This window comes from Lates calcarifer, linkage group LG5, assembly GCF_001640805.2.
Source record: "Lates calcarifer isolate ASB-BC8 linkage group LG5, TLL_Latcal_v3, whole genome shotgun sequence".
In the NCBI taxonomy this organism is placed as follows: Eukaryota; Metazoa; Chordata; class Actinopteri; family Centropomidae; genus Lates; species Lates calcarifer.
Window position 1 is genome coordinate 5,188,474 of NC_066837.1, and position 22,501 is coordinate 5,210,974.

The window sequence follows — 22,501 nt, forward strand, 5'->3', positions numbered from 1 at the left end:
TGGTGGGAGCATCCAGGTGTACGAGGGGCTGGGGTTTCCAACAGCTGTGCAGTTCAGCTGTAGAGGGCTTCCTTCTGTGATGGTGATCCGATCTGGATGTGGTGGGACCAGTAGCTGAGGCTTATCTGTGTGTTGATGGAGGGGAGAAGAAATGCGACACGTCATTACAGCAACATGGAAACAATTTTGAAAGAATAAACAGCTTATCTGTCAACACAATACAATGTAAAAGAGCAGTGGTGGAAAGTAATTTCTTCCTCCACAGCACGGTCCCTACCAAACTGTTTAACTTTCAGTTTCTGCTACATTTCAAAAGAAAATCTCCTAAATTTAGCTGTAGTTAAGAGTTACTTTAACTGGAACTGGAAGTGGAAGTGACATGTTAGGAGTTATCATTATAACCTAGCTCTGCTTTTTGGTCTCTGCTAAATGTTCCATTGTGTTCACCAGCCAGTCACCAACTTTGTCAGTTGTTTGCCTGATGAGTGGGTGGTTTTTACAGTCTTTTTTTAATCTGATAACTGCTGTTACCAAAAATGAAGCTGATGGGAACATTGAGAATAAACCAAACCAGTAAAGTTGAGGGTCCAAAAAACCCCAGAAATTAGATAAAAGATGCTGTAAAAGGTTGAAGAGATGGAGATCCAGGTGATAATTATTACACTACTATACGTAAACTTACACTACTATATAAATATATTGTTTAGTGCAGCTTTAAATAACAGATAAAGGAGGCCAACATGATAACCAAAGAGAGTTTTTTGAAAAAGTTGTGTGTTATAGGTTTTGTTTGTCGCAGACATATGATAAGTTTTACTTCTTGGCTGAAAACTGAGGTGTGTGTTTGTTTGCTGTCAGACTCACAGAGGACAGTGGCACGGATACGTTGATGTGATGACAGCACTATAGGGGGCTGTGGTCCTTCAGGTCCCAGTTCCAGTTTGGCTTCACACCAGTACTGGACTCCATCATCTTCTTTACTGGTGTTGATGTTCAGAGTGAAGATCTCAGTCACTGGTTTCTTCTCTGTGTTGTTGGACTGTAGTTGACCCAGTGCTGTCTGTCCTCTGTAGAAGGTCACAATGAGGTTTTCAACAGGAGCAACGTTGTGTACTTCACACTGCAGAGTGTACTGATGACCCTCTAACAACGGTCCAGAGTGATTCCTAAAGCTGAAGGACACACTGTCTGGAGGCTCTGTGGAGGAGGGAAGAAGAGATAAGCTGAGAGACACACACACAAAGCAGTAGTATAAATCCTGTTAACTGTATATTTGAAAAAGCATGTGAATGTGAATGTGAATACTTTGTCCAACAGGAAGTTAACTTACTGTACACAGTTATAGGCAGCTTGCTGCAACACTGGTGATCAGCAAGTTCATAATAGCACATAGGAGACATTTCCCATTCAGTCATTTTTTGAACCTTCCATAAAATTTCTGTTGCATTTCTTGTATGGTTTCCCAGAGATTTTTCCAAACTAAAAATATCATAAACATTTTTTACAGAGCAGGTGGCAGAGGTTGGGTCATTATTCTTCACTACCAGTCTGGACGGTGTGAACACAGGTTTATCTTCACAGTTTTCATCTGTGAAGAAAAAGACATTAAACACTGTGATTTTAAACAGCTTTATATAAAATAAGCAATCAGATACATGATAAAAACATCTATAACTCTAATTCTACAATTATGATTATCAGAGCTATATATATATATATATATATATATATATATATATATATATATATATATCTTTGTATGTTCAGTTTTACATGTATTTCCTGCATGGCAAAGTTGCCTGGCAAACTGGCAGTGGCTACAATAAGCATTTATTCTCCTTCAACATATAATAATCTTATTTAGCTTAATTACATTGCATATACCTACGCATAGTTACATAGAACACCTTAAATAAACCATATAGTCTGTATAGGTTTTTATTTATCTGAGATATTTGCTTGTTTCTGATCAGTTAATCAGTTAAACAATTTATTTATTCTTTCAATTAATCAAACCCATTATGTACTCTCCAGGTATTAATTCCTAACTTATTTAATGGTACTATTACAAATAATAACAATAATAATGATAACAGCGATAATAATAACTTTGTTCTCACTTTGTTGAACTTAACAAGAACAAAATTGGAGTGGAAATAAAATACAGGAGGATGAATGTCCAAACAAATCACAAAAAGATTAGTACAATCTACAGATTAAAGTACGTCTTAAACTGCACAGGATCTTCTGAGTTTGTAAGACTAAGATTCAGCAGCTGCAGAACAGTAAAGGTCATTTTCTTTCTTGAAACAACCAGTACTGATCATCAAACTAATTATCACATTTATACAGGGAATAGCCTTTTTTTTTTTTTTTTTTTTTACCTTTTTTAAGGTGGATTACAGATGGAAACGCTTCACTTACCACAACTGGAGACATGGAAGTCGCATAGAAAACTCATCAAAGAAAACACCAGGAGGATGAAAAACATTGTTCTCAGTTATTCTCTTCAGAAATGCAATAAAAAAATCATCAGACATTTAAGTCCAAAGGTGGTCAGGGAGTGAACGCACTGCAAGACTTCACTCCCTTTTAATTTTCTATTGTGGTAGAACAATGTTGGCAGTTTTTGTTTCCATATTACAAATCCTGTTTTTTTCTAGTCATGTCATCAAGGTTCATGACTTGTGGAAGTGAACAATTACAGATCAGGGAGCCACTTTTGGGAGCCACCCCCTCACTGCTCTCACGTCATTGTAAAGTCTATTGTCTTTACTCCACTGACTGCTCTGACTCTTATCCGACTCTGCCTCAAAAAAGAACGACAGATTGGGTTTGTGGCAGAAATCTAAAAAAAATTGTGTATTTGAATTTACATAATAGACCCTTGAAGCCCAGGTTTTATCTACTTGCACTACATGGCAAGTTACACTCTGGAAATATTGGTAATGTCTCTGTCCTGGGTTAAACCCCAGTAGAATAAATCGATGCCAACAGATGACAGTGTTGGCAGTGTACACAGCAGCAACTTGGAGGGTGGGTGGTACCCTTCCTTCCTTGCTACTGAGCTTCGGAGCGATGAACTACAAACCACCAAGTTACCTCACATTACACACACTGATCTGTGCAGTCCTGTAAGTGGACTGTGCACAAGCAACAGAACTGAAAGTATGGCAATTCAAGACAATAAAGTGGAGGAAGTTCGTCTGGAAATGGATCCAAGTGCAGAACAGTAAGCAAACAGGTCTCAGCTTCCCGGGGATCTTTATCGCTAAGTTTCCTGGCAGACCTCCTTTGGCGACTGGGCAAGGCCACGCTCACCACTCTTCTATCAGTTATTATTATTCCTACCAACTCTAACTGTTCTGTTCTTAACATATCCCCATGTCTCTTTGTCCTCACAGACAAGGAAGACAGAACTCTATGAGCAGAAAATATTGTACTTTTTACTCCACTACATTTATTTTACAGCTTTATTTACTTTACAAATTAAGATCTTTTACATTTAAAACATAGGCAAAGGTTATAAAATATGTTTTGTTATAAATGAAATTACCCAAAGGTACATTTAATAATTTCTCATGAAAAAATACCAACACTGAGGTTCCAGCTGCTCACACGTGGGTTTTTCTGCTTTTCCCTTCAATAGTTTTTAATTATTTGTAATAATTTTTGAAGCGTGGGCTGCTGACAAAACAATACATATCCTGATCCTTTTTAAATCAAGAATCTGATTCAACTTACAGGAGATGTGTTTTCTTGAGTAGCTCCTTCAGATGTCCCTTCAGCTTTAGTCCATATGTAGACAGGTGACAAATGGAAAACCTTAAAGAATCAAAACAAAAGACAGACACTTCCATACAAGTTAGGTTTAGTACATAAGGTACTCTCCTTGTACTGGTACTCCTCACAATTAAAGTCTGAAACAATGCCCACATCCCAGTCAGTGCTACTCCTTCAGAGGTATCCCGTGGCTTTTTTGACTAGAAGTAGCACTATGGAGCAACGTTTTGATGAATCAGTCCCCGATTTGTTTGCATCTTGTGACAGTTGACAAGATGCTGGAAGAATCATGCTACTCTGCTGATTAACAAGTTAATCTCATGTCAAGAAACACAGAGACCTGCATGAAAAAAGAAGACTGCCAGCTAGCAAACATTAATGTCAACAGTATAAGTTTCAAGACATAGAATAAAGAAACAGCTTTGCAAATTCTTTAAGCGGTAAACATATGTACTCAATGTGTTACTAGGCCTAAAAGATACCCACAATGCATTTTGGTGAGAAACAGTGAATGTACTTGTTTCAAAGAAAACTCCACAAGTTCCCTTGTGCAATATGTGCATTTTTGCTAGCCCTGCATAGCCAATACAGATACAGATAAGACAGATACTTAAGTCTAGAGGAAACGTTGCCAGTTGAGCAGCAAACTCCTGTCCTTTACTCACCAAAAGCTGTCTTCAGCAATGTTAACTTTTGTTTTGTTTCTATTTCTATCACTTCTTTTCTTCTACTGAAGTTAGCATGCTAACCAGCTAGCCCCAGCCCTTTCTGTCTCATAATACTTTGTGATAGTGAGTCGCTGTAGCGTCCAGGCTGCCCAGAGGTCATATTCTAACCTTGTGTTTTGTAAACACAATGACTGCTGAATCTCTTGGTAAGTGAACAGCAGTTAATGCTAATGTTGCTAATGATGCTAATGAGTTTTATTTCTTCAGAATTCAATGGCCTGAATCCCATCCTACACTACACTGGGCTGCAAACAGCTCCAGGTTGGCTGCACGCAAGGGATGTTTGTCCATGAAAATACAGGATGGGAATCAGTGACACTGCATAACCTTGGTGGAGCTCAATGCCCTCTGAGATCATGTTTGGCAGACTGACATCTTTCAAAGCCTTCCAGTAAAAACCTGGGGCCCATCTCATCAAATTACACCCTGCCACAAAGAAATTCACATTGCTCCTCCTGAGTCCCAGTTCCTCCTGAATTCAGCAACACTTTGCTGCGACACAAACTTAAGTCAAGAATGTCATGTGATGCATTTTTATTAATTTGGAATACAATAAACCAAACAAACAAAGAAATCCCTCTTCTGTAAAACCAGAATTGATGACATGAAACGTTTTTTAAAATTACATTATTTAAGTATCAGAAAAGAGTCTGACTACTGAGCTTCTTGAGGCTTAAACTTCAAAAGCCTTATGTACCTAATGTGATGCCAGGAGAAGCCAGGTTAAGGCCAAGTGCAGGTCAAGTGAGGCAGACGAACACTTTCATGGTAAACAGTTGTTCCAGTGACGTTCGTTGGGTAACACCTGACTGAGCCGCAGGCAGCAGCTGATGGTTGGCTCATAAAACACTGTGTCTGGATCCTCAGTCTTCACTCCTGTCTCACTTTTTGTCTGGTGCACAGTGTGACCAAACAGTGTGGGCTTAGGACCTTTAACCAGAGTTTTTTTGGTCACACAGCCCATGTCTATAAGTGCCTGCAGACGAGAGTGGGATCATTAGGCATTAATCTTGGTAAAATGCTCTCTTCCACAGAATACATTTGTGAAAACACATTCAAGAGGACCTGACATTACATAATTAATCAGTTCTTCTTTTGCTGTATTCCTGATCAATGCTAACCTGCTGTCAACAAAACAGCAACATTCCCTGATGATTTTCACACTAAATGCCTACTTTTAAACAGAAGGCTGAAATACTTGTAATGTGAAAATTCTGGAAGAAATGTTGGGGAAAAGGAAAAGTGGAACACCTGACATGATTCTTGCTGTTGGTGCAATTATCAATGTGGAAATGGACTCTATACTGGATCAAGGAAAATTACAAATAAAGCTCCAAATAAAGGTAATTACCTGGGAACTTGTCTGAATGTGTTGATCTAATGAAGATCTTAAAATAAAATGTAAGCCTATGCATGAGAGAGTATTTCTGTTTACCTGCACGAGGTCCAGCACTGCCAATGGCTGCAGCACATCTTTGTAATGTTCCACCAGCGTCTGCTGTGTGAGTCCAGGTTGGTACATGATGTGGTAAAGCAAGGCTTCTAGCATGCCTTTGCACACCTGCCGGTTCAGCTTACCGTCCACCATGCGCCACGGCCGGCTGATAAAACTCACATTTTCACTGTGTGGGTTTGAAGAGAGAAGGAGATTACAGAGAAGAAAGAAAAGGAAAATGCACAGTTAACTATGATAAGATAATCGGAGTCAATCCTTTACAGTCTGTACTTACTCAACATCAACATCAGTTAATCCTGCCTGGGGAGAACATGCTTCTTCAGCTCTTTCAGCGTCTGTACTGTCCCCTCTTGCTCTCTGCTCTGTCTGTTCTTCCTGTCTCTCCTCTGTTTCTATCTTATCTTGTCCTGCCTCCTCCTCTCTTGTCTGCTCTGCTCCCTCATCTTCTCTCAAGTTTAACTGTTTGTCTCCACTTTCCTCATCTTCCCTCTCTTTCTGCTTTTCCAGCTGTTCTCCCTCGTTCGTCACGTTGCTTGGCAATCCCTCCGCATCCACTCTGTCTTTGCTCTCTTGTCTGTCCACGGCAGGTTTTTTAGCTGGTGGCTCCTCTGTCTCCTGTCGGGTTTCTCGTCTGCATCTCTTTCGCATGAAGGGGATGTTGTGCTCATTCTCCAAGAAGGGGAGTTTGTCAGATTTGAGGCGTGACTGGGACCACTGTTTGGAGTTTACAGTCAGCAGCCACGGGTCAGCGTGCTGCATGAGCACCCAACGGACGCCCAGACCGCCAACTTTTAACACCTGGCCTTCTTCTTGTAACTCCTGGAGCAAGAAGGGAGGACATCAGGCAACCACATAGAGAAGGAAAAAACTAGGAAAGTGACTGTTTGCTACAACTCTCCCCCAAACACCAATTGTCCAGTCATATATAGTGACTGTATCAAAGATTTCTCAACAGGTTGACGCAGCGACCTTTGACCACCACATTCAAATCAGTTCACTGTTGCTTGTGTTTACCTTCATGTACTGCTGCATGCTCCTGGTGCGTCCACACTGTGGCTCCTCCTGTTGTGCGAGAGCCTCGTAAAGTTCATGTACATCCAAGCCAGTCTCCCCAGCTTTGTCTAAGCTCCTCCTGAGCTGAGCACATGCTTCTATGTCCTGAGGAGTGTATCCTCTTTGCTCTACCAAACACCTGTCACACTGCTCCACACTGGGTGAAGAAGAGGAGGGACGGAATGAGCAGGTGAGCATGGACGGCAGCAGAGAAGGACCACATTTAGTGAAGTCCGGTGGTGGAGAGTCTAGTAATGGAGAAAAAAGAAAGACAAAGAATTATTTTCTTGCAAATTAAAAAATCTGCTTGTACATCTTGAATGTGCTGATACTCACTCTCCATACTGAACAAGTGGTGAGCAGGTGTGCTGCGTAGCTGCAGCTTCATAATACATGACTCCACCACAATGTTATCATTGATGTTGAGGTTACGTAGTTTGACTAGAAACACAACAAAAAACAATTTTACAAAATTGATTCATTCAGATTAATTTTTCTTTCATTTTAAACAATCAATGATATTAAATTTACAATGACTTCAACCAGAAACAAACAGCAAATCATATTTAAGAGATTAAAATCCGACTGTTTACTTGACTTGAACAACTTTTAATTTATTAATTAACTGTCAAAACTATAGTTGCTTACCTGGCTGTTAATCAGCTAATTGCTTAATTGGCTATTTTAGCTCCAAATCTAATTACACATATGAGCACATGTGTCTGTTTTGTATGCATTTGCATCAATGTTGTGGGTTTTGTTCCTGTAAATAAGCTGTAAATCATAGTAATAGCTTGATAAACTCACAAATTTATCCTCTTACTGTTGTTTTTTGATACAAATAAAAAGTGTATTGAAACACTTACACTGATTTACAAAGAAATAGGGAGTGTCCTATTTAATTTGTGTGTTTAACACATTCATATCCATCCACATTATTAGCTACAGTTTTTACTAAACTAAACCACACAAAATATCATAATTTAATCCAGCGCAAGTTGATTCAAATTAAGTTACTGAAGCAGTTTAAGTGAGACAAAACTGCACATTATAAAAGCAGAAAATATCCATCTATCCCAGTAGAAAATAAAGTAAGTAAGTTCAAACTGTACCTATGCCTGGACAGCAGTATCCTCGCATCATCAGGTAGTTGGTGTGTGAAGCTTGATGTGCCTTCACCTCCAGCTTCTTTCTCCCCTCACACTCGTCACCGTCATCATCATCATCATCCTCTTCCTCCAATGCTGCCATACTGGAAAGCCACAGTACAACTCAAGTTTGATTTTCACAGAAATCTGAACAAATAAGGGCTGCAACTATTAATAATATTAAATGATATTTTATGTCTTGGCTTCACTTTTGAGCTGACATGTCGCTGGGCGTGCACCCTGCAGTGACAGTTCAGAATAGATGAGTGACAACAGAGAACGGACAGGCAAAATGAAAATAAAATGTTTGGCAGAAGGCAAAGAGCTAGATGATGCACTTTGAATAAGAACCAGTCTTATTTAGATACAATAATAAGTGTAGTAAAAATATTTTGTCTCTAAAATCAGTGTATAATAGTGATAAATAATCCTGATTATCATTTTGGCCATTATCGTATTTTAAAATAATGTTGTGACTAAAAAATTAATAATATAAATAATATCTCACCTCTTGACTACATCGTTGTCCACGAGATTGCTGTCCACCACCACCATCTGCTTTGGTATGGACACATGCACACTCAGCAGTCCCAGAGACATCAGGCTGAGAGAGACCACACAGGCTCCACCTGGGGAGTCCAGAGAGAACTGCAGCATGCCCGACAGATCTGGAGGATCATCTGAGACCTGAGCTGCTGTGTTTGAGGCTGCAGCCACTCCTGATGGCCCCTCTTCAGGCAGATGATCGTCTGTCTGCTCTCCACTGGATGGATCTCCACCAGAGGCAGCTGTAAGGCAATTTTCTGGGGTTTTCTGTTCATCTGATTTGTTCACATCCACCTCCATCAACTTTTCCTCTCCTTCCACTTGCCTTTGGTCGATCTCTCCTTCCTTTGATGACTCAATGTTTACCTCCTCTGGTTGTGCCTCTAGATTACTTTGTGGTGCACCATCACCATCATTCTTTCCTCTGCTTTGTTTTTCTTTTCTTTTTGACCCTGTCGGTCTCTCTAATGCTTCCTCCTCATTCTCTAGCCTGTTTTCAGTTTCATGGTAAAACGCAGTAATAGATCTGTCATCTCTTGTCCCATTGTTAATTAGACTCCTCAAAAAGCGGAATGAATCAGTGCAGAGCGAGTGAGGAAAGCGCCAGGAAAAACACCTATACAAGAAAGAATGGGAGGGTCAATGCCCTGCCAACGAACAGCAGGTACACACAGATTTCTTTTCCACAAATTACACAAAACTTGCGTTTTTTTGGAGCTGGACTAAACTCACAAGAAAAAATGTCATGTCATGTTGTCTGAAAAAAGACCAAGGTGTTCCTGAGACATCACTGCATTATAGAAACAGGAGTTTCTGTTATTTTGTGCGCCTCATTTATATCAACAAGGCTAGGCTAATTAACAGAACACCTATCTTAGACTGCATTAGTTTTAGCTAGCTGTTTCTAATAAACTAAATATGTGAGTGTATGATCAATCCCTGTCAATAAATGCAGGTGACCAGCAAACTCTTAAATGAAACAAATTATCCTTTACAATTAAATCAAATGATAGAATAGTAGTGCAGTAGCCTTTTGCAAGTATTCACAGTATCGTTCCTCAGGTGGTTGTGTACCTGTAATAGGACTGGGACAGCTGGTAGGACATGGGCAGGATGGGCAACGCTCGGTTTTTCTTCGGCCCAAACGACTGATTGATCCGACGTCGGTTGACCAGACCCCTCTTCCTGCACTGTATGAACACTTGGCACAGCAGCTCCTGGTTATACTTACAGTATATGTGGAAGGTCTAAGAAGGAAGACAGAATAATCAGAAGCCTGTGTGTGCTTTGTATTTGTGTGTGTACGTGGAAACCTATTTTATGATGTTTTTATGGTGGCCTGTCGCCGTATTTTGTATTGCGTGATGTTCGACTCTTGAAATGAGCCGTACAAATTAAAGGGAGACTTTGTGAACAGAGGGATCTAAGAGGACGCTACCTGAAAGGATCTGGAGGACTTCATCTGACTGTTGGTCATGGCCAGAGTGCTCTGGATCAAGTTATGCAACACTATGGCGTGAATGTCGTCCGTGCTGCAGCAGACAAACACACACAAACAATTAACTGCCATCATAAAAATCCAAATTCCAGTCAATGGAAAAGAAACTGACAATCTAACTGAATCATTACCAGGTGAGAACATCTTTGCTTGACACCTGCTTTCGACTTTCTATTGTGGAAACCTTAAACCTGTAACACACATATGCACATCATTATATCACACACCACACTCAGCTATATGTCTTCAGTCAACACATCAAACCTCCGCCTCTTGTTACCGTGAGAAGAGCTGCTGTTTCGTGTCAGGCATGATCATATCATGAGGGTTCATCACAGTGCTGAACTTCTGTCTCAGAAGCTTGGCATACTCCAAGAAAGCTACAGCACAATCCTAAAGCAACACAGATATTCAACTGTCAAGTCAGAAAGTCAACTTTAAACGAGAGAGAGAGGCAGGGAGAGAGAGAAAAACCACCTCTGGTTTATCAGGATCTTGAGGTTTTTTTTCCTCCAACAGTCTCATCAGACTTTTATCCTGGTACACCTCAGCCAGACAGATCCTACAACACATAACTCTGGATGAGTGAAACTTCACAGGTGTCTGTTTTAAAATGTTGTGCGAATGTGTAATCTGTACTAACCTGTAGTTCAGAAGCGTCTGAGGATTCTTGAGGATGTATCGTGTGCGACGCCCGACAGCAACAGATGTTTTATCCATTGATATCTCAAACTCCGCGTGGAGCAGGTCCCTCACCCCACAGTAAGGTACAAAAGGCCTTTTTAACTACAACACATCAACAATATAAACTGTATGTTTCCTTTCCAACAGATAAGTAAGGGATAACATGGCACAAATATGGCACAAATCTTTGACTTAAAAACAATGAATCACCCAAAACAAAACATCACTGATGCAATGATGTCCATGCAAAATGTACCTGCCTGTGTTCACGTGTTTGTGTGTGTGTACCTTGCTGTTGAGCAGGTGCGAGGCCACACTGCAGAGCATCATCAGTGAGTCTTCCTGTATAGACCAATAGACTCGTTGTCTGGTCATCATTTTCAAAGCCCGGTGGTCCGCCTCATCGTGGGCAGGGCCGCGTTTCCTTGGCTCTTTAAAGCAAACAACACACGAACACAATTTGTCAGCTTTCCATTTTCAGTACATCAGATACATGCGTTTATATTGTATGTTCAGCAGTTCTGCACCTTTCTTCTTCTTGCGTGCGACCTTGACAACCTCCTTTTTGCTTCTTTTCCTCTTCTGTTTCTTTCCACCGACTACCTGCTGGTTTCTGGTAGCAGGTTCTATGGCCACCTGGTTACAAAGACACAAGAAAACACAGTCTTAAGTTAACACAAAACACCTGAGCCTACACTTTACATAATCACTGTCCATTGTAATAGATCACTATCAGACATACCAACAAACTAGACTAAAATATATCTGCTGGAGCCTACAGAGCAACAGGTAAAGCCATGTTTTTCTGACAAAACCGATATGTAGCAAGTACATGTTGTGGAGTGTCCTTTTTGACATTAGTAAAACTGATATTTTAAGGAAACAGATACAAAAAATTTAAAACATAAGCTCAGTTGCCAATTTATTATGTATATTTTGTTAAATCTAAAGGCAGATTTTTCTATTGTTTTGTCCACCCCACTTATATCAATGAGGCTAAATAACAGAAAGACCTCTCTGTGTAATGCAGCATAACTCAACAGCATGACAAACTGCAGCCTCCTAAATGATCATTTGATACAGTCAGCTGAGCGTATGTAAAGATAATAAAACAATAGAGCTTGTACCTCAACATTTTCTGCCACCAGTGGTCGTTTGGTGGTCAGGTAACGAGGTGCGGTGGATCCTCCTGTTACACACAGACATATAAAATTAAAAAGTATAAAATATTATTGATGAGAAGCAGCAAAGAGTTTTGAAGGTTAAATTTGGAGGAAATCAGAGGGAGTGAGGCTGTAAACGCTCCTCTCATGTGCCTCAACGCATGAGATCCAAAAAAACCTCAAAACTGACAATGAAATTAAAATAGCAGCACAATGACAGCATCACCGAGACTCTGTTACAGTATTATACTCATATTCATTCACTTACTACTCATGCTAGAGGGGTTGTTAATGCTGGATTAAAGCAAGAAGTCAGTGTGCTTTGTTATGGTTTTAAAAAGAAATGTGTTATGTCCAAAGAAACTCACCGGCTTTAAGAGCGATCCTGAGAGCGTTTTTACTCAGCAAACTCTTCAGTCTGATTTTGTTTTCCTTTGCTTCCAAACCAGTTGGGTCCTGAAAAAAAAAAAAAAAAAAAAGAAACTCATAACCCAAAACGCCAAAGGATAAATGTTAGATATATATTACATGTACCTAGTACATGTTTGTCTTATATTTTGTTTACATACCGTTTTGACAGAAAGTAGGTGATTGGTCCACAACCAGTTGCGTTTAAGATGAGCGAAAAATTCAGAATGCAGACCTCCTGCTCCTTTACCGTCTCCCTGGTATTGACCCGTCATCATTCACTTCACGACTGCCCCTGTGTGATTGTGTGTGTATGTGCACATAATATAATAAACGTAATAATATTACAACTTCAGTCCTCTGGCAGAAAATTGGTACTGCACTTACTTCAGCAGGTACGCCAGTCCTACGAACACGTTGCGCTCGTGCACAAAAGAAGGAGCAGTGTCATTGTCAGTGACATTTCTCTTATTGCGGATTACCCCTAAAACACAAACAGAGAGAAATGATTTCTCCACATGATTCCCAGTGGGTGTGAGTGATTCTGCTTTTTATATGTATATATATATATATATGTATATATGTGTGTGTGTGTGTGTCTGTGTACCCAGTGGTGTATTGAGGCAGACACACATCAGGTCAAACCAGTAGTTTTCAACATCCTCAGCAGAGTTAAACGTGTACTGGCGCCTGTCAAAGAGTTTGTCCGGTGACTCTGTGACCAGCCAGTAGTGAGGCTCAGCACTGGTGGTGTCAACAATGGTAGTGTTACGCCTCAGGTACACAAACACCTGGATTAGTGCAGGTGTGGAGAAAGAACATGGGACATATGAAAAGAGAATTGATTTCGGTTTGACCAAGTAAAGAACTTTTTTTTCCTGACTCTGATGATTCATTCCTAAATTATTCAGACCTACATCAGTCACTTGGATTCACAGGTTTTTTTTAATCTACGAAGTCTTTTCACACAAGCAGAGAGTACTGAAGGATGTGACAAGTGCTCATCATTTCTTAGCCAAAACAGATTATTTACACAACTTTCTTAAATTACTTGAAAACAAAAAATGCAGAAACATTATTTATCATTTGTCTGATGTTAAACAATCTTAAATCTTTAAGCTCACAAGTTTGTAGCTCTGCTTTTTCTTTTCTCATTTTTATGACTGGGTTTACATTTTTTTGTTTTTTGTTCCTCTTACATAGATTTGTTAAGTTTTATTTTAAACCTTAATCTGTCCCTTGCTGAACTCAATATTACTTGTATGTCTGTGCAGTTGTTCTGTTAAAGGGGCAAAAGAAACAAACAAAAATACAAACTGCAAATACTTAAAAATGTAAATATTTAGTATATTTCACATTCACTAATTTAACATTGAACATCAAGACAAAAATCAAGGACAGTATTTGTTTTCACTCTTTTCTGTATCTGTTTCAAATGTTATGATGATATTTGTCTATTTGAGTGCAAACAATACCCAAATGCACTTCTGTGTTTTATCAGAGAAGCAGAGCAGCCATCAGATGATGACTCGATTTGACATGATTACTTTGTACCTGGTCTTTCTCCATGAACTTCTCCAAGGGACCAAACTGCAGCAGACCCATGTAGACCAACTTCTGCAGGTTCTCATGAAATGAGAACAGGTATTTCCTGACATAAAGAAGCCATAAACACCCAGTTTTAGAATTAGAGTTATGATGTGGTAAAGAGAGAGGGCAAAGGAGAAAGAAAGTCACCGTCTGTAAAGCAGTTGTCTTCTCATTCTGGCGGGCAGTGCTCTAACAAGATGATGTTGCTTCACAGGGTCGTTGAGATATTCCTCCAGTCCATCCACCTGTGGGCACAATTCAGAAAATGTGTCTTTGTGTACTGCATGCGCTCTCTTTCCTTGTGTACTGCAAGTTGTGCTGAGTAAAATACCCCAACCTACATCCTCCAAAATGATCATAGCGTTGAGTCAGTGTCTCTTAAACAGCTTAAATCAGCTATAGTCTTCACGAAAGTAGGATTTATTGCAGGACTGCCGTGTTAGACTCCACTGGTTACAGCAAGGTATACCTAATATAAAAATTAAATGCTAAAGAAGTTTACTTTCTGTTGGTTATGAGTTTCTTTATTATGATTCTAAGTTACTTACAGACACTTAGAAACACAGAATACACGTACAGTTTATGCCCATATCAACATTTTTCATGGAATTCTTGTGATTCCATTGTTTGTACACATTTAGAGACAAAATATCTTTGAACTGCATTAAGTCCATTTAAAAACACAACAAAATGTGTGCTCACCTTATAGTTGATTTGTATGACCTGAACGAAGATGGAGAGAGGCAGACAGAGGAGCAGGTCACCCACCATCGCCCAGCCACTGCTAAACTCTTTGTGTACACGGACAGGAGGAATGAATTTCTTCCATGACTCTTCGTCAGCATACACTATCACAGACAGACAGACAGATTACAGAAAAATCAAGGTGTTTAGGTGGGAAAAACTGAGAGAGCAATCTTGTTCAAAAACTATACAAGAAGTGTCAATATATAGTGATAATTAATGGTATGCAGAAGTCATTTAAAAAGCCGGTTCCACACATGATGCGCTAACCTCTCATGCCAGATTCATCTTTCTGCTCCTCCTCTTCATCACCTGATATCAGGTCCAATTTAGAGGCAGCAGAATCTGCGGTTTGTGGGTCTACAGAGCCGGCGGCAGCTTTTTCAGACGACTGTGTTTGTCCGTCTGTGTTTGTCAAGGTTTGTGTGTCTTTAAGATCCTGGTTTTCATGGTTGTCTGGGTGTTTGGCTTCAGGATCAGAGCTGTGTAGGCTTGCTGGCGTTCCACAGGATGAGTCAGGGTCAGTGGACACGTGTTTAAGCGGGTGTCCGTAGATCACGTACCAGAGGAAGTTATGAACAACTCGCAGACGATGCATCTTAGGCTGGAAGCCAAAACTCTTACCCAGTCCTCGAACTATAAGGACACAGAGAGACAGAAAACAAATAACAAAACAATGAACAACAATGAACATCCAACCCAAGTAACTTGTCCCGCTTTGTATTCTTTGGTAAACAATCAGACAGAACCTGTCGTAGGCTTGAACTCGTCATCTTTATTGCTCGATCTCTTCTTGTCAGCCTTGCTCTTTTGACCCTTAGAAGTGCTGGGGGTTTCCTCCTCAGACTGTTTTTCTTGTTGTCTGGCTTTCTCTTCAGCGTGTTGCAGACTGAGGGACAACAGAAGACAAAAGACAGTTGAGCAAAGGCCGAATCAAGATACAAGACATATACCTGCTCTTAACAGACAAAAATATAGAGAAGCCAGGCAGTGGGACAGCAGTGAAAATCAGAGGAAACAGCTTGACACTTGACTGAACCAAGCTGACAAATAGTACTCAGACATCCTGTAGTTCTCACTGACAAGTTTTAAAGGATTTGGTTTTTGCTCACCGTACAGCTGTGTAAGAGCTCGAGATCTTGAAGCGAACCTGCTCAATAACTCTGCGCACTATGTCATCATTGGGCTGAATGGACGGATGAGCGACCATCTCAAGCTGTGTGTGGAAGAATGTAAGGCAGAGAGGAGATAAAAAAGTTAATAATTCCTTTCTAGTCTCCTAGTTTTAGCCTTTGCTGAATAAAAATAATCTGAGAGTCTGAGAGAAACTATTTCCAAATGATGACAGGTATAGAAATGACTGGAAATGTGTGCTTGTACCTTCTTGGTGATCCCATCCTGTATGACAGTGGTTGAGTATATCTTCAGCAAGCCCTCTCTACACAGACTGTGGACGAGACGTAAAATAGTTTTCTTGCAACACTTTGAGCTGACTCCACTCTGCTTCTCATCATCATTGATGATCTTCTGTAGCCTGGAAAGAGACAGTAAGTTGGCACTTTTATTTGCTCTTACACTGTGTGATAAAATGCTTTGGCATGAACTGATGTAACATGAAGACAAACTGACGGGAAAAGGCCCTCGATGATCTTGAAGTTGCGGACAGCCTCGACGATTAAGTTCTTCCTCCTCAACAGGCGGTACGTCTCATGAGACCTTTCTGAAGACCTCTTGGAGTTTTCTCGACTGGGGTCCTGAGGGAGGCCGATTGAGCCGTTACTTTCATCTACTCATCTCTGACAGATTAGCTTCAACCTGGGCCCCATTCCTCATACGTGGATAACTGAGTAATCCTGATTAGATCGTTGACGATTTGACCACTATCTCAATTTTATGATTCTTCTATGATGTTTTAAAATTTACCTGAAGCCTTAAGCAGCACTGCTGCAGAAGTGCAACTTCTATAACAGTGGATAATTTTAACCTTTTAACAGCATGATAACCTGAATTAGTTGAACCTGATTTAAAGAACAGGGCCTGTTCTGGCTGGATAAAAAAAAAAAAAAACAAACCAGTGAAACCAATCCTTCAGACTGACCTGCTGCTGACAAACATCTTTAACAACCACAATGTTGGTCTCTGCTGGGTTATCTGTCGATGTCTCACTCTGAGGCAAAGAGCCGGCAGCAGTTAAGTTGGACTGTTCTCCCTCCTCAGTTGCTGTTTGCTCTGATTGAAGAGAAAATAAATATGGTCAAATAGAAAAGGGGTTCAACACGTGGGCACTGTAACTGCCCAAAACCAAACAGCAGACAGACAAAATTAGTGAGTAGCTGGTGAATACAGTGGAGCATTTAGGCACATAAGAGATGGAAGTTTCCCTCAGAAGTTAGTGGATAGAAAAACAGAGCTAAGAAAGAGAGTGAATATTGTATTTGCATTCATCAGATGGACAGAAACATGACTCCAAATAATAATGTTGCCTGGTATCTGCTAGATCGATTTAAAAGGTGATAATATGTCAGAAAAATTTACAGCCGCTTTCTTCAGATGCTTGACGTGTGGAAAAAAAGTTATAACAGGTTTAAGATTTATGTATTTTCAGCAGCACTGTTTACACCAAGGACAGTAAGACTTTCCCTTTGAAAACTGACCATTGCTGAAAAGAGTGTAGCAGCTGTTTAGGACCATTTCTGGAAATTACCTGTTGTGAGAATGTCAGGTGTCACAGTGGTCTGGGATTCACTGCATGTTGGAGTTTCACCTAAATGATGACAGAGATTAAAATAGAGGGTGATACAACATAAAGAGCAGTAACTGTCAATCAAACCAACTCTATGATTGCAATGTAGATTCTTTTTTTAAAGATCACTCACATTCAGCTGGTGTAGGTTGTACTGTGGGGGCATCAGGTTGTGTCTGCTTCTTTGTCACTCCACCTTTCTTCCCTGTTGACTTCCTTCTTGCTCCTGACTTTCTTCTTGCTTTTCCTCTGCCTCCATCCAACCCCTCCTCACTTTTTTCGACTTCTTTAACACCACGTGTCTGCTCATCTTCCTTGACATCTTCGTCTCCTCCTCCATCTGCTGTTTCAGTCTTTGTTGCCGCAGGAGTTCTGGTGTTTCCTGTTGCTGTAGACGTTGAGGATGATGGTGTTGTAGGGGTGGCAGGTGCAGTATCTAATGTTTGTGGTGCAGAGGAGTAGAGAAGTTTCTGGCGTTCCTGCTCCTGTGCAAACAGCTGGAGCTGATCACTCCCACCGACACACCTGCCGAGAACAGTTAGCAAAGCAATATTATTGATACTAAAGTATCTGATATGTGTGTGTGTTGTTAAAATGAAATTTTAGATATGTATTCTTATTTATAGATATGCACTTATGGCTGATAAATTTTGTAGTCCTCTGCCGGCCCTCATCCTCCATGAATCCCTGCAGGATGAAACACATCACACGCATAAAACTGAGACGCTTTTACTTACTAAAATTATATGTAATAAAATAGCCCTGAATTAAAAAGTACATAATTGGAAATACTAATAAAATACTCACACATAAATAGCACCAGCATAATAATTTGCAACACATTTGTTTTGTTGGTAAAAACCTTCTCTATATGAGAAACACTGTGTCTGCAGATTTGGACTTACCTTAATTAAACCTTCCCTATCCATTCTTCGGCAGAGCATCCGAGATTCAAGTTTACCAATGTTCAGTCTAGAGCCAATACCAGACTTGGGGATTCCCGTTGTGCCACAGGATAACACTGCATTACAACAAAAAACACAGGCAAGAATTAATGCAACAATCATTTGAAGGTGAGAAATGGTATGTGGATAATTACAGTGAAATCCATAACTTCTTGGATGAATTTTTGTTTTGTTTATTTTTTTAGATCAACAACTTGACATTTGTTCACAGTGTTTTATGTTTTTTAGCTACCTTATTTTTTGTGTGCATAACAAAATATAATCAACAAATAATATATTGTAGTTCATTTAAGTTAAGTTGTATTTTTGGAACTTTTAATGAGTCTGACCTTGCAACATTACAGTCGTGACTCTTAGGGGAAAGTGACTTGGGCACTGACTCAGAGACGAGACCAACATGTATGGTTATGTGACAAAGTTGATGTCTGAAAGAGGCTTCTCAAATGGGCTTGTCCACTGTTGTTGTGAACAACCTAAAACATTACTAAGGTTGAAAGGGCTGTTACTTCAGTCACAGTGTCACATCAAATCTAATGTTCTGAAGCACAGAAACAAAACAAAGAAAATGATGTCACTGTCCAAATGTTTTTGGACTTCAGTGGAAAATCTCAAACTAATTTGCTTATTTCTGTTTGCTGGCAAAAACAAATGTACAACAACTTAAAGCCTAATAAATCTGATCTACTTTATTTCCCTGAGTCTTCAGTTTCCTGAGAGTGGGGACTGATGAACCATACCAATGTGATAGGCCTGTGACAAGACATCCTTCTCCATGATTCGCCCCTCTGGAGGAAAAGCTTTCCTTCTGGCTCCAGTGTCATCTTCATCATCCTCATCATCGTCGTCATCATCAGTGACGCCCTTCTTTGTATATGGCTTTAACAGTCTCAAGCAGCGCACAAGTACTTTATTGCCTGGGAAACAAATGTAAAATAACTCAGTGCTGTCAAATGACACACTGCTTACCACAACAATAACTAATACATCAATGATAAAATCAAGAATTAAAAGTATTTTCTAAAGTGGTTTGGTTTTGATTTGGACTTTACTTCTGATAGTAAGATGTTCTTATTTGATAAAATTGATATTACATACTCTTATGTTGTGCTTATATTAACTGGTGCTTCAGTGACATGTTACCTTTTTTGTTGGTGCAGGGCCCAGCGCTGGGATCTAAGTCCTCCAGAGGGTACTGGCAAAACTCGACCAACTTGGCAGCTCGCATGTATTGAATTACACGCTTGTAAGTGCCTTCATTTACTCTCTGCAAGAAAACACACAATCATTACCACAAAACAGACAGACAAACACACATAGTCCAACAGACACAGAGGGATACTGACCAGATGTTCTTTGAGCATCATCAAAGTGGCAAATTGACCAGGTAACTGCTGGAGAAGGTTGGACACATACTCCATCAGTAGGTCATACTTAGTCCTCCTGAAAGTGCAGAAAAAGTTAAGAGACAAAGAAGCACAAACATTGGCTTTGTTCCTCCTAAACGTTTGTACTTGATTATCATGTCTGCAGCAGAGGAAAGACAAACTGAACGGAGAACAAACTGTTTGTTTCAAATGACTGCAAATGAGAAGGGGACATGATTTCAGGGTTTCAGTATATCTAGATTATTTGTATACCAGAGAAGCTGTCTTCAAAGGGGGTCTTCAAATGACCCTAAACAAACCTGTTTACGTGGAACCGTTTGAGCAGCAGAAGTATCGAGTGTTGCTGCTGTCCTGACTTCACTCGTGTGACATGAGACTGCATGCTGATGAGTCCATTTTTGACAAGAGACTTCCTCATGTAGTGCAACTTTCGAGCATCGGTCCTATTGAGACACAACACTGGTTGTTATGCAGTGAACAGCTGAGTAAACACAAAACAGCAACGACCAAGAGCTAAATGAATGTGCATGTGCAGTATCTCCTACTTGAAAGAGCATCCGTGTAGATCACTCTGTAGCTCGCCTTGCCAGCGCGCTCTGCCCACTCTTTCCAACAGACAGTAAGACTCGTCGGTTAGTTTTAAATCAGGGTCGCTCTCGCCACCAATCAGAGTCCGGAATCGCAAAATCTGAGACGCCACCACAACAAGCTTTCGGCCGTATCTGAGGAGGAGTGGAACACGAGACAAAGGTACAGTAACACTATACTATCATTTTCACCCACAATATTTCGAAGCTCACTTTGATTCATCTCAGATGTGATTCATTTAATAACTTATGCAGCCTTTGTTTAGATATTTTTAGGTTTTTGAGCGACAAAGAGGAAAGTCAAAATGTAAAATCTGAAGTCTAGTGTAATAGGGTATTTGTCAGAATGCCAGTGAAACAAAGAGAGAAAAGTAAGTATACGGATATACTGTACAAACATACGCAAACATGCATTGGATTGAGAAGAGTGTAATCTGAAGAATCAGTTAATTTCATTTATTTACATACAATGAGGAAGAAAACACTTATAATTCAAACAGACTCCATGATTTTTTTGTTACAACAGCTTACTATATTTAATTGAGCAAGGTCAACTTAAAACGAACAATGTGGACAATTTTCCGTTTCTCTCTGCAATTCATAGTCATTGCATTGCATTCCCTGACCTCAGCTTATTGCTTCACCCAAGCCACAGACAGTGTTATTGAACTGCACAATGCTTTGACTGAAATCTATTTAACATTCCTTGCCACAAACCTAATTAATAATAACCTGAAATTTACAAGAGAAAAGCTTGTTTTCATGGTTCAGGTGACTTCAAGGAAAATCCCTTACAGAGGCAGAATGCTTAAATCACTGCTTTATATACACATTCAGTTGTCCATAACAATTTTATGCTGTAGGTAGTGGATAGCTTGGAAATAGCTGTGACTCCACTGAGCACAGTTCAAACAATCTATACCAACCTTTCCAAAGCCTCCCCCAGATTGATCAATGCAGTGAGGGATTTGGAGCGGACATGCTTGGTGATGTCTTTCCTCTCCGTGAAGAAAGCACATGAGCCCTGTATCCCTTCCTTGTTTTCTAGGATAATATGGACCGGGTAGACGTCTTTCTTTCTGTCACAAAACTTCTGTGCTGTTACAATGCCTGTCTCTGGGTCGATGTTCTTAAACCTGAGGAATCAACACAGGGATACAAGCACAAATTCTATGTTATGGTATCAAGAAACTAATACAAAAAATACATAAAACACCCCACTAAGAAATACGATCCAATATATTTTTTCAGCTCTTCAGATCGGCTCTGCAGGGCAGTAATTCTGCAGTTGTGGTTTTAATCTTAATTCTACTGTTATCCTCAGTCTGCTGTAACATGACAATCAATTAAGTCAATCTGTCTATCATGTTTGCAGTGTGTTCTGTGGAATATCTTGAATAACCAGAGCATAGTTAGGGGGTAAGCGGGGCAAACAGCATGTAATACTATCTTAAAATAAACTGGGCCGTTTATTATAAAAGCTCTATGATAAACTCACCTGTCCGACAGCACAACATCATCTCTCTCCTGTGGGAGCTCGTAAAATTTCAGGTCGGTGTTGCTGATAAGTGACTCCCAGAGCAGCTCCTTGGTGCCGTCGTCGAGCTTGACGGGAAACTTGGGCTGTCTATCCTCCAGTCGTATCCACAGAGAGGGAATAGTTATCCCGTCCAGTCCCTCCAGAGCCACTTCATCCGCGGCAGCACTCCACGGATCCATAGCTTAACACCGCCTGGGCTAACGCTGTCAGCTAGCTAACATGCTAACTTTGCTTACCAACAGCTAGCTAGTTAGCGGCGTGCGCGTTCGTCCCGGGCTCATAAATTCTTTTCATATCAAAGAAATATTAAATATGTTAAACAAAGCTGATTCGCGTTGCTTTCGAGTCAGATAAATGTGTTAACACAATTTACAAAAACATAAAAACTAAATAAACTTGTTTATGAAGCGTTTCCCCCAACTACGTTTCCCAACTAATGCGCGTCTGCGGACGTGCTTGCGTCATATTTAAGCTTAGACC

General features: G+C 40.2%; 2 protein-coding genes across 2 annotated transcripts in view; both read right to left on the reverse strand.

Moving 5' to 3' along the window:
• The window catches only part of LOC108893361 (uncharacterized), a 71,564-nt gene extending 68,745 nt beyond the window's left edge, over window positions 1-2,819 (reverse strand). The window contains exons 1-2 of the mRNA XM_051070258.1: window positions 2,425-2,819; window positions 1,331-1,588 (exon numbers count right to left, since the gene is read on the reverse strand). Of these exons, the coding sequence (XP_050926215.1) occupies window positions 1,331-1,588; window positions 2,425-2,491 (325 nt within the window). The 5' untranslated portion in view covers window positions 2,492-2,819. The remainder of the gene's footprint in view (window positions 1-1,330; window positions 1,589-2,424) is intronic.
• A 1,023-nt stretch (window positions 2,820-3,842) lies between these two features.
• On the reverse strand, window positions 3,843-22,474 carry LOC108901175 (general transcription factor 3C polypeptide 1). The gene is given in 41 exon segments (XM_051070488.1): window positions 3,843-5,487; window positions 5,947-6,133; window positions 6,242-6,786; window positions 6,982-7,268; window positions 7,357-7,461; window positions 8,133-8,272; window positions 8,677-9,330; window positions 9,789-9,961; window positions 10,153-10,246; window positions 10,344-10,403; window positions 10,493-10,605; window positions 10,690-10,774; window positions 10,856-10,998; window positions 11,185-11,327; window positions 11,424-11,532; window positions 12,024-12,085; window positions 12,428-12,515; window positions 12,629-12,724; window positions 12,726-12,762; window positions 12,855-12,951; window positions 13,075-13,258; window positions 14,022-14,118; window positions 14,205-14,302; window positions 14,760-14,905; window positions 15,072-15,437; window positions 15,551-15,690; window positions 15,914-16,017; window positions 16,182-16,335; window positions 16,431-16,555; window positions 16,900-17,030; window positions 17,506-17,565; window positions 17,678-18,069; window positions 18,179-18,231; window positions 18,450-18,565; window positions 19,247-19,423; window positions 19,650-19,773; window positions 19,853-19,949; window positions 20,194-20,337; window positions 20,440-20,616; window positions 21,408-21,617; window positions 21,980-22,474. Coding segments are annotated over 41 exon segments (6,747 nt in total). The 5' UTR covers window positions 22,201-22,474; the 3' UTR covers window positions 3,843-5,274.
• Between the last annotated feature and the right edge of the window lie 27 nt (window positions 22,475-22,501).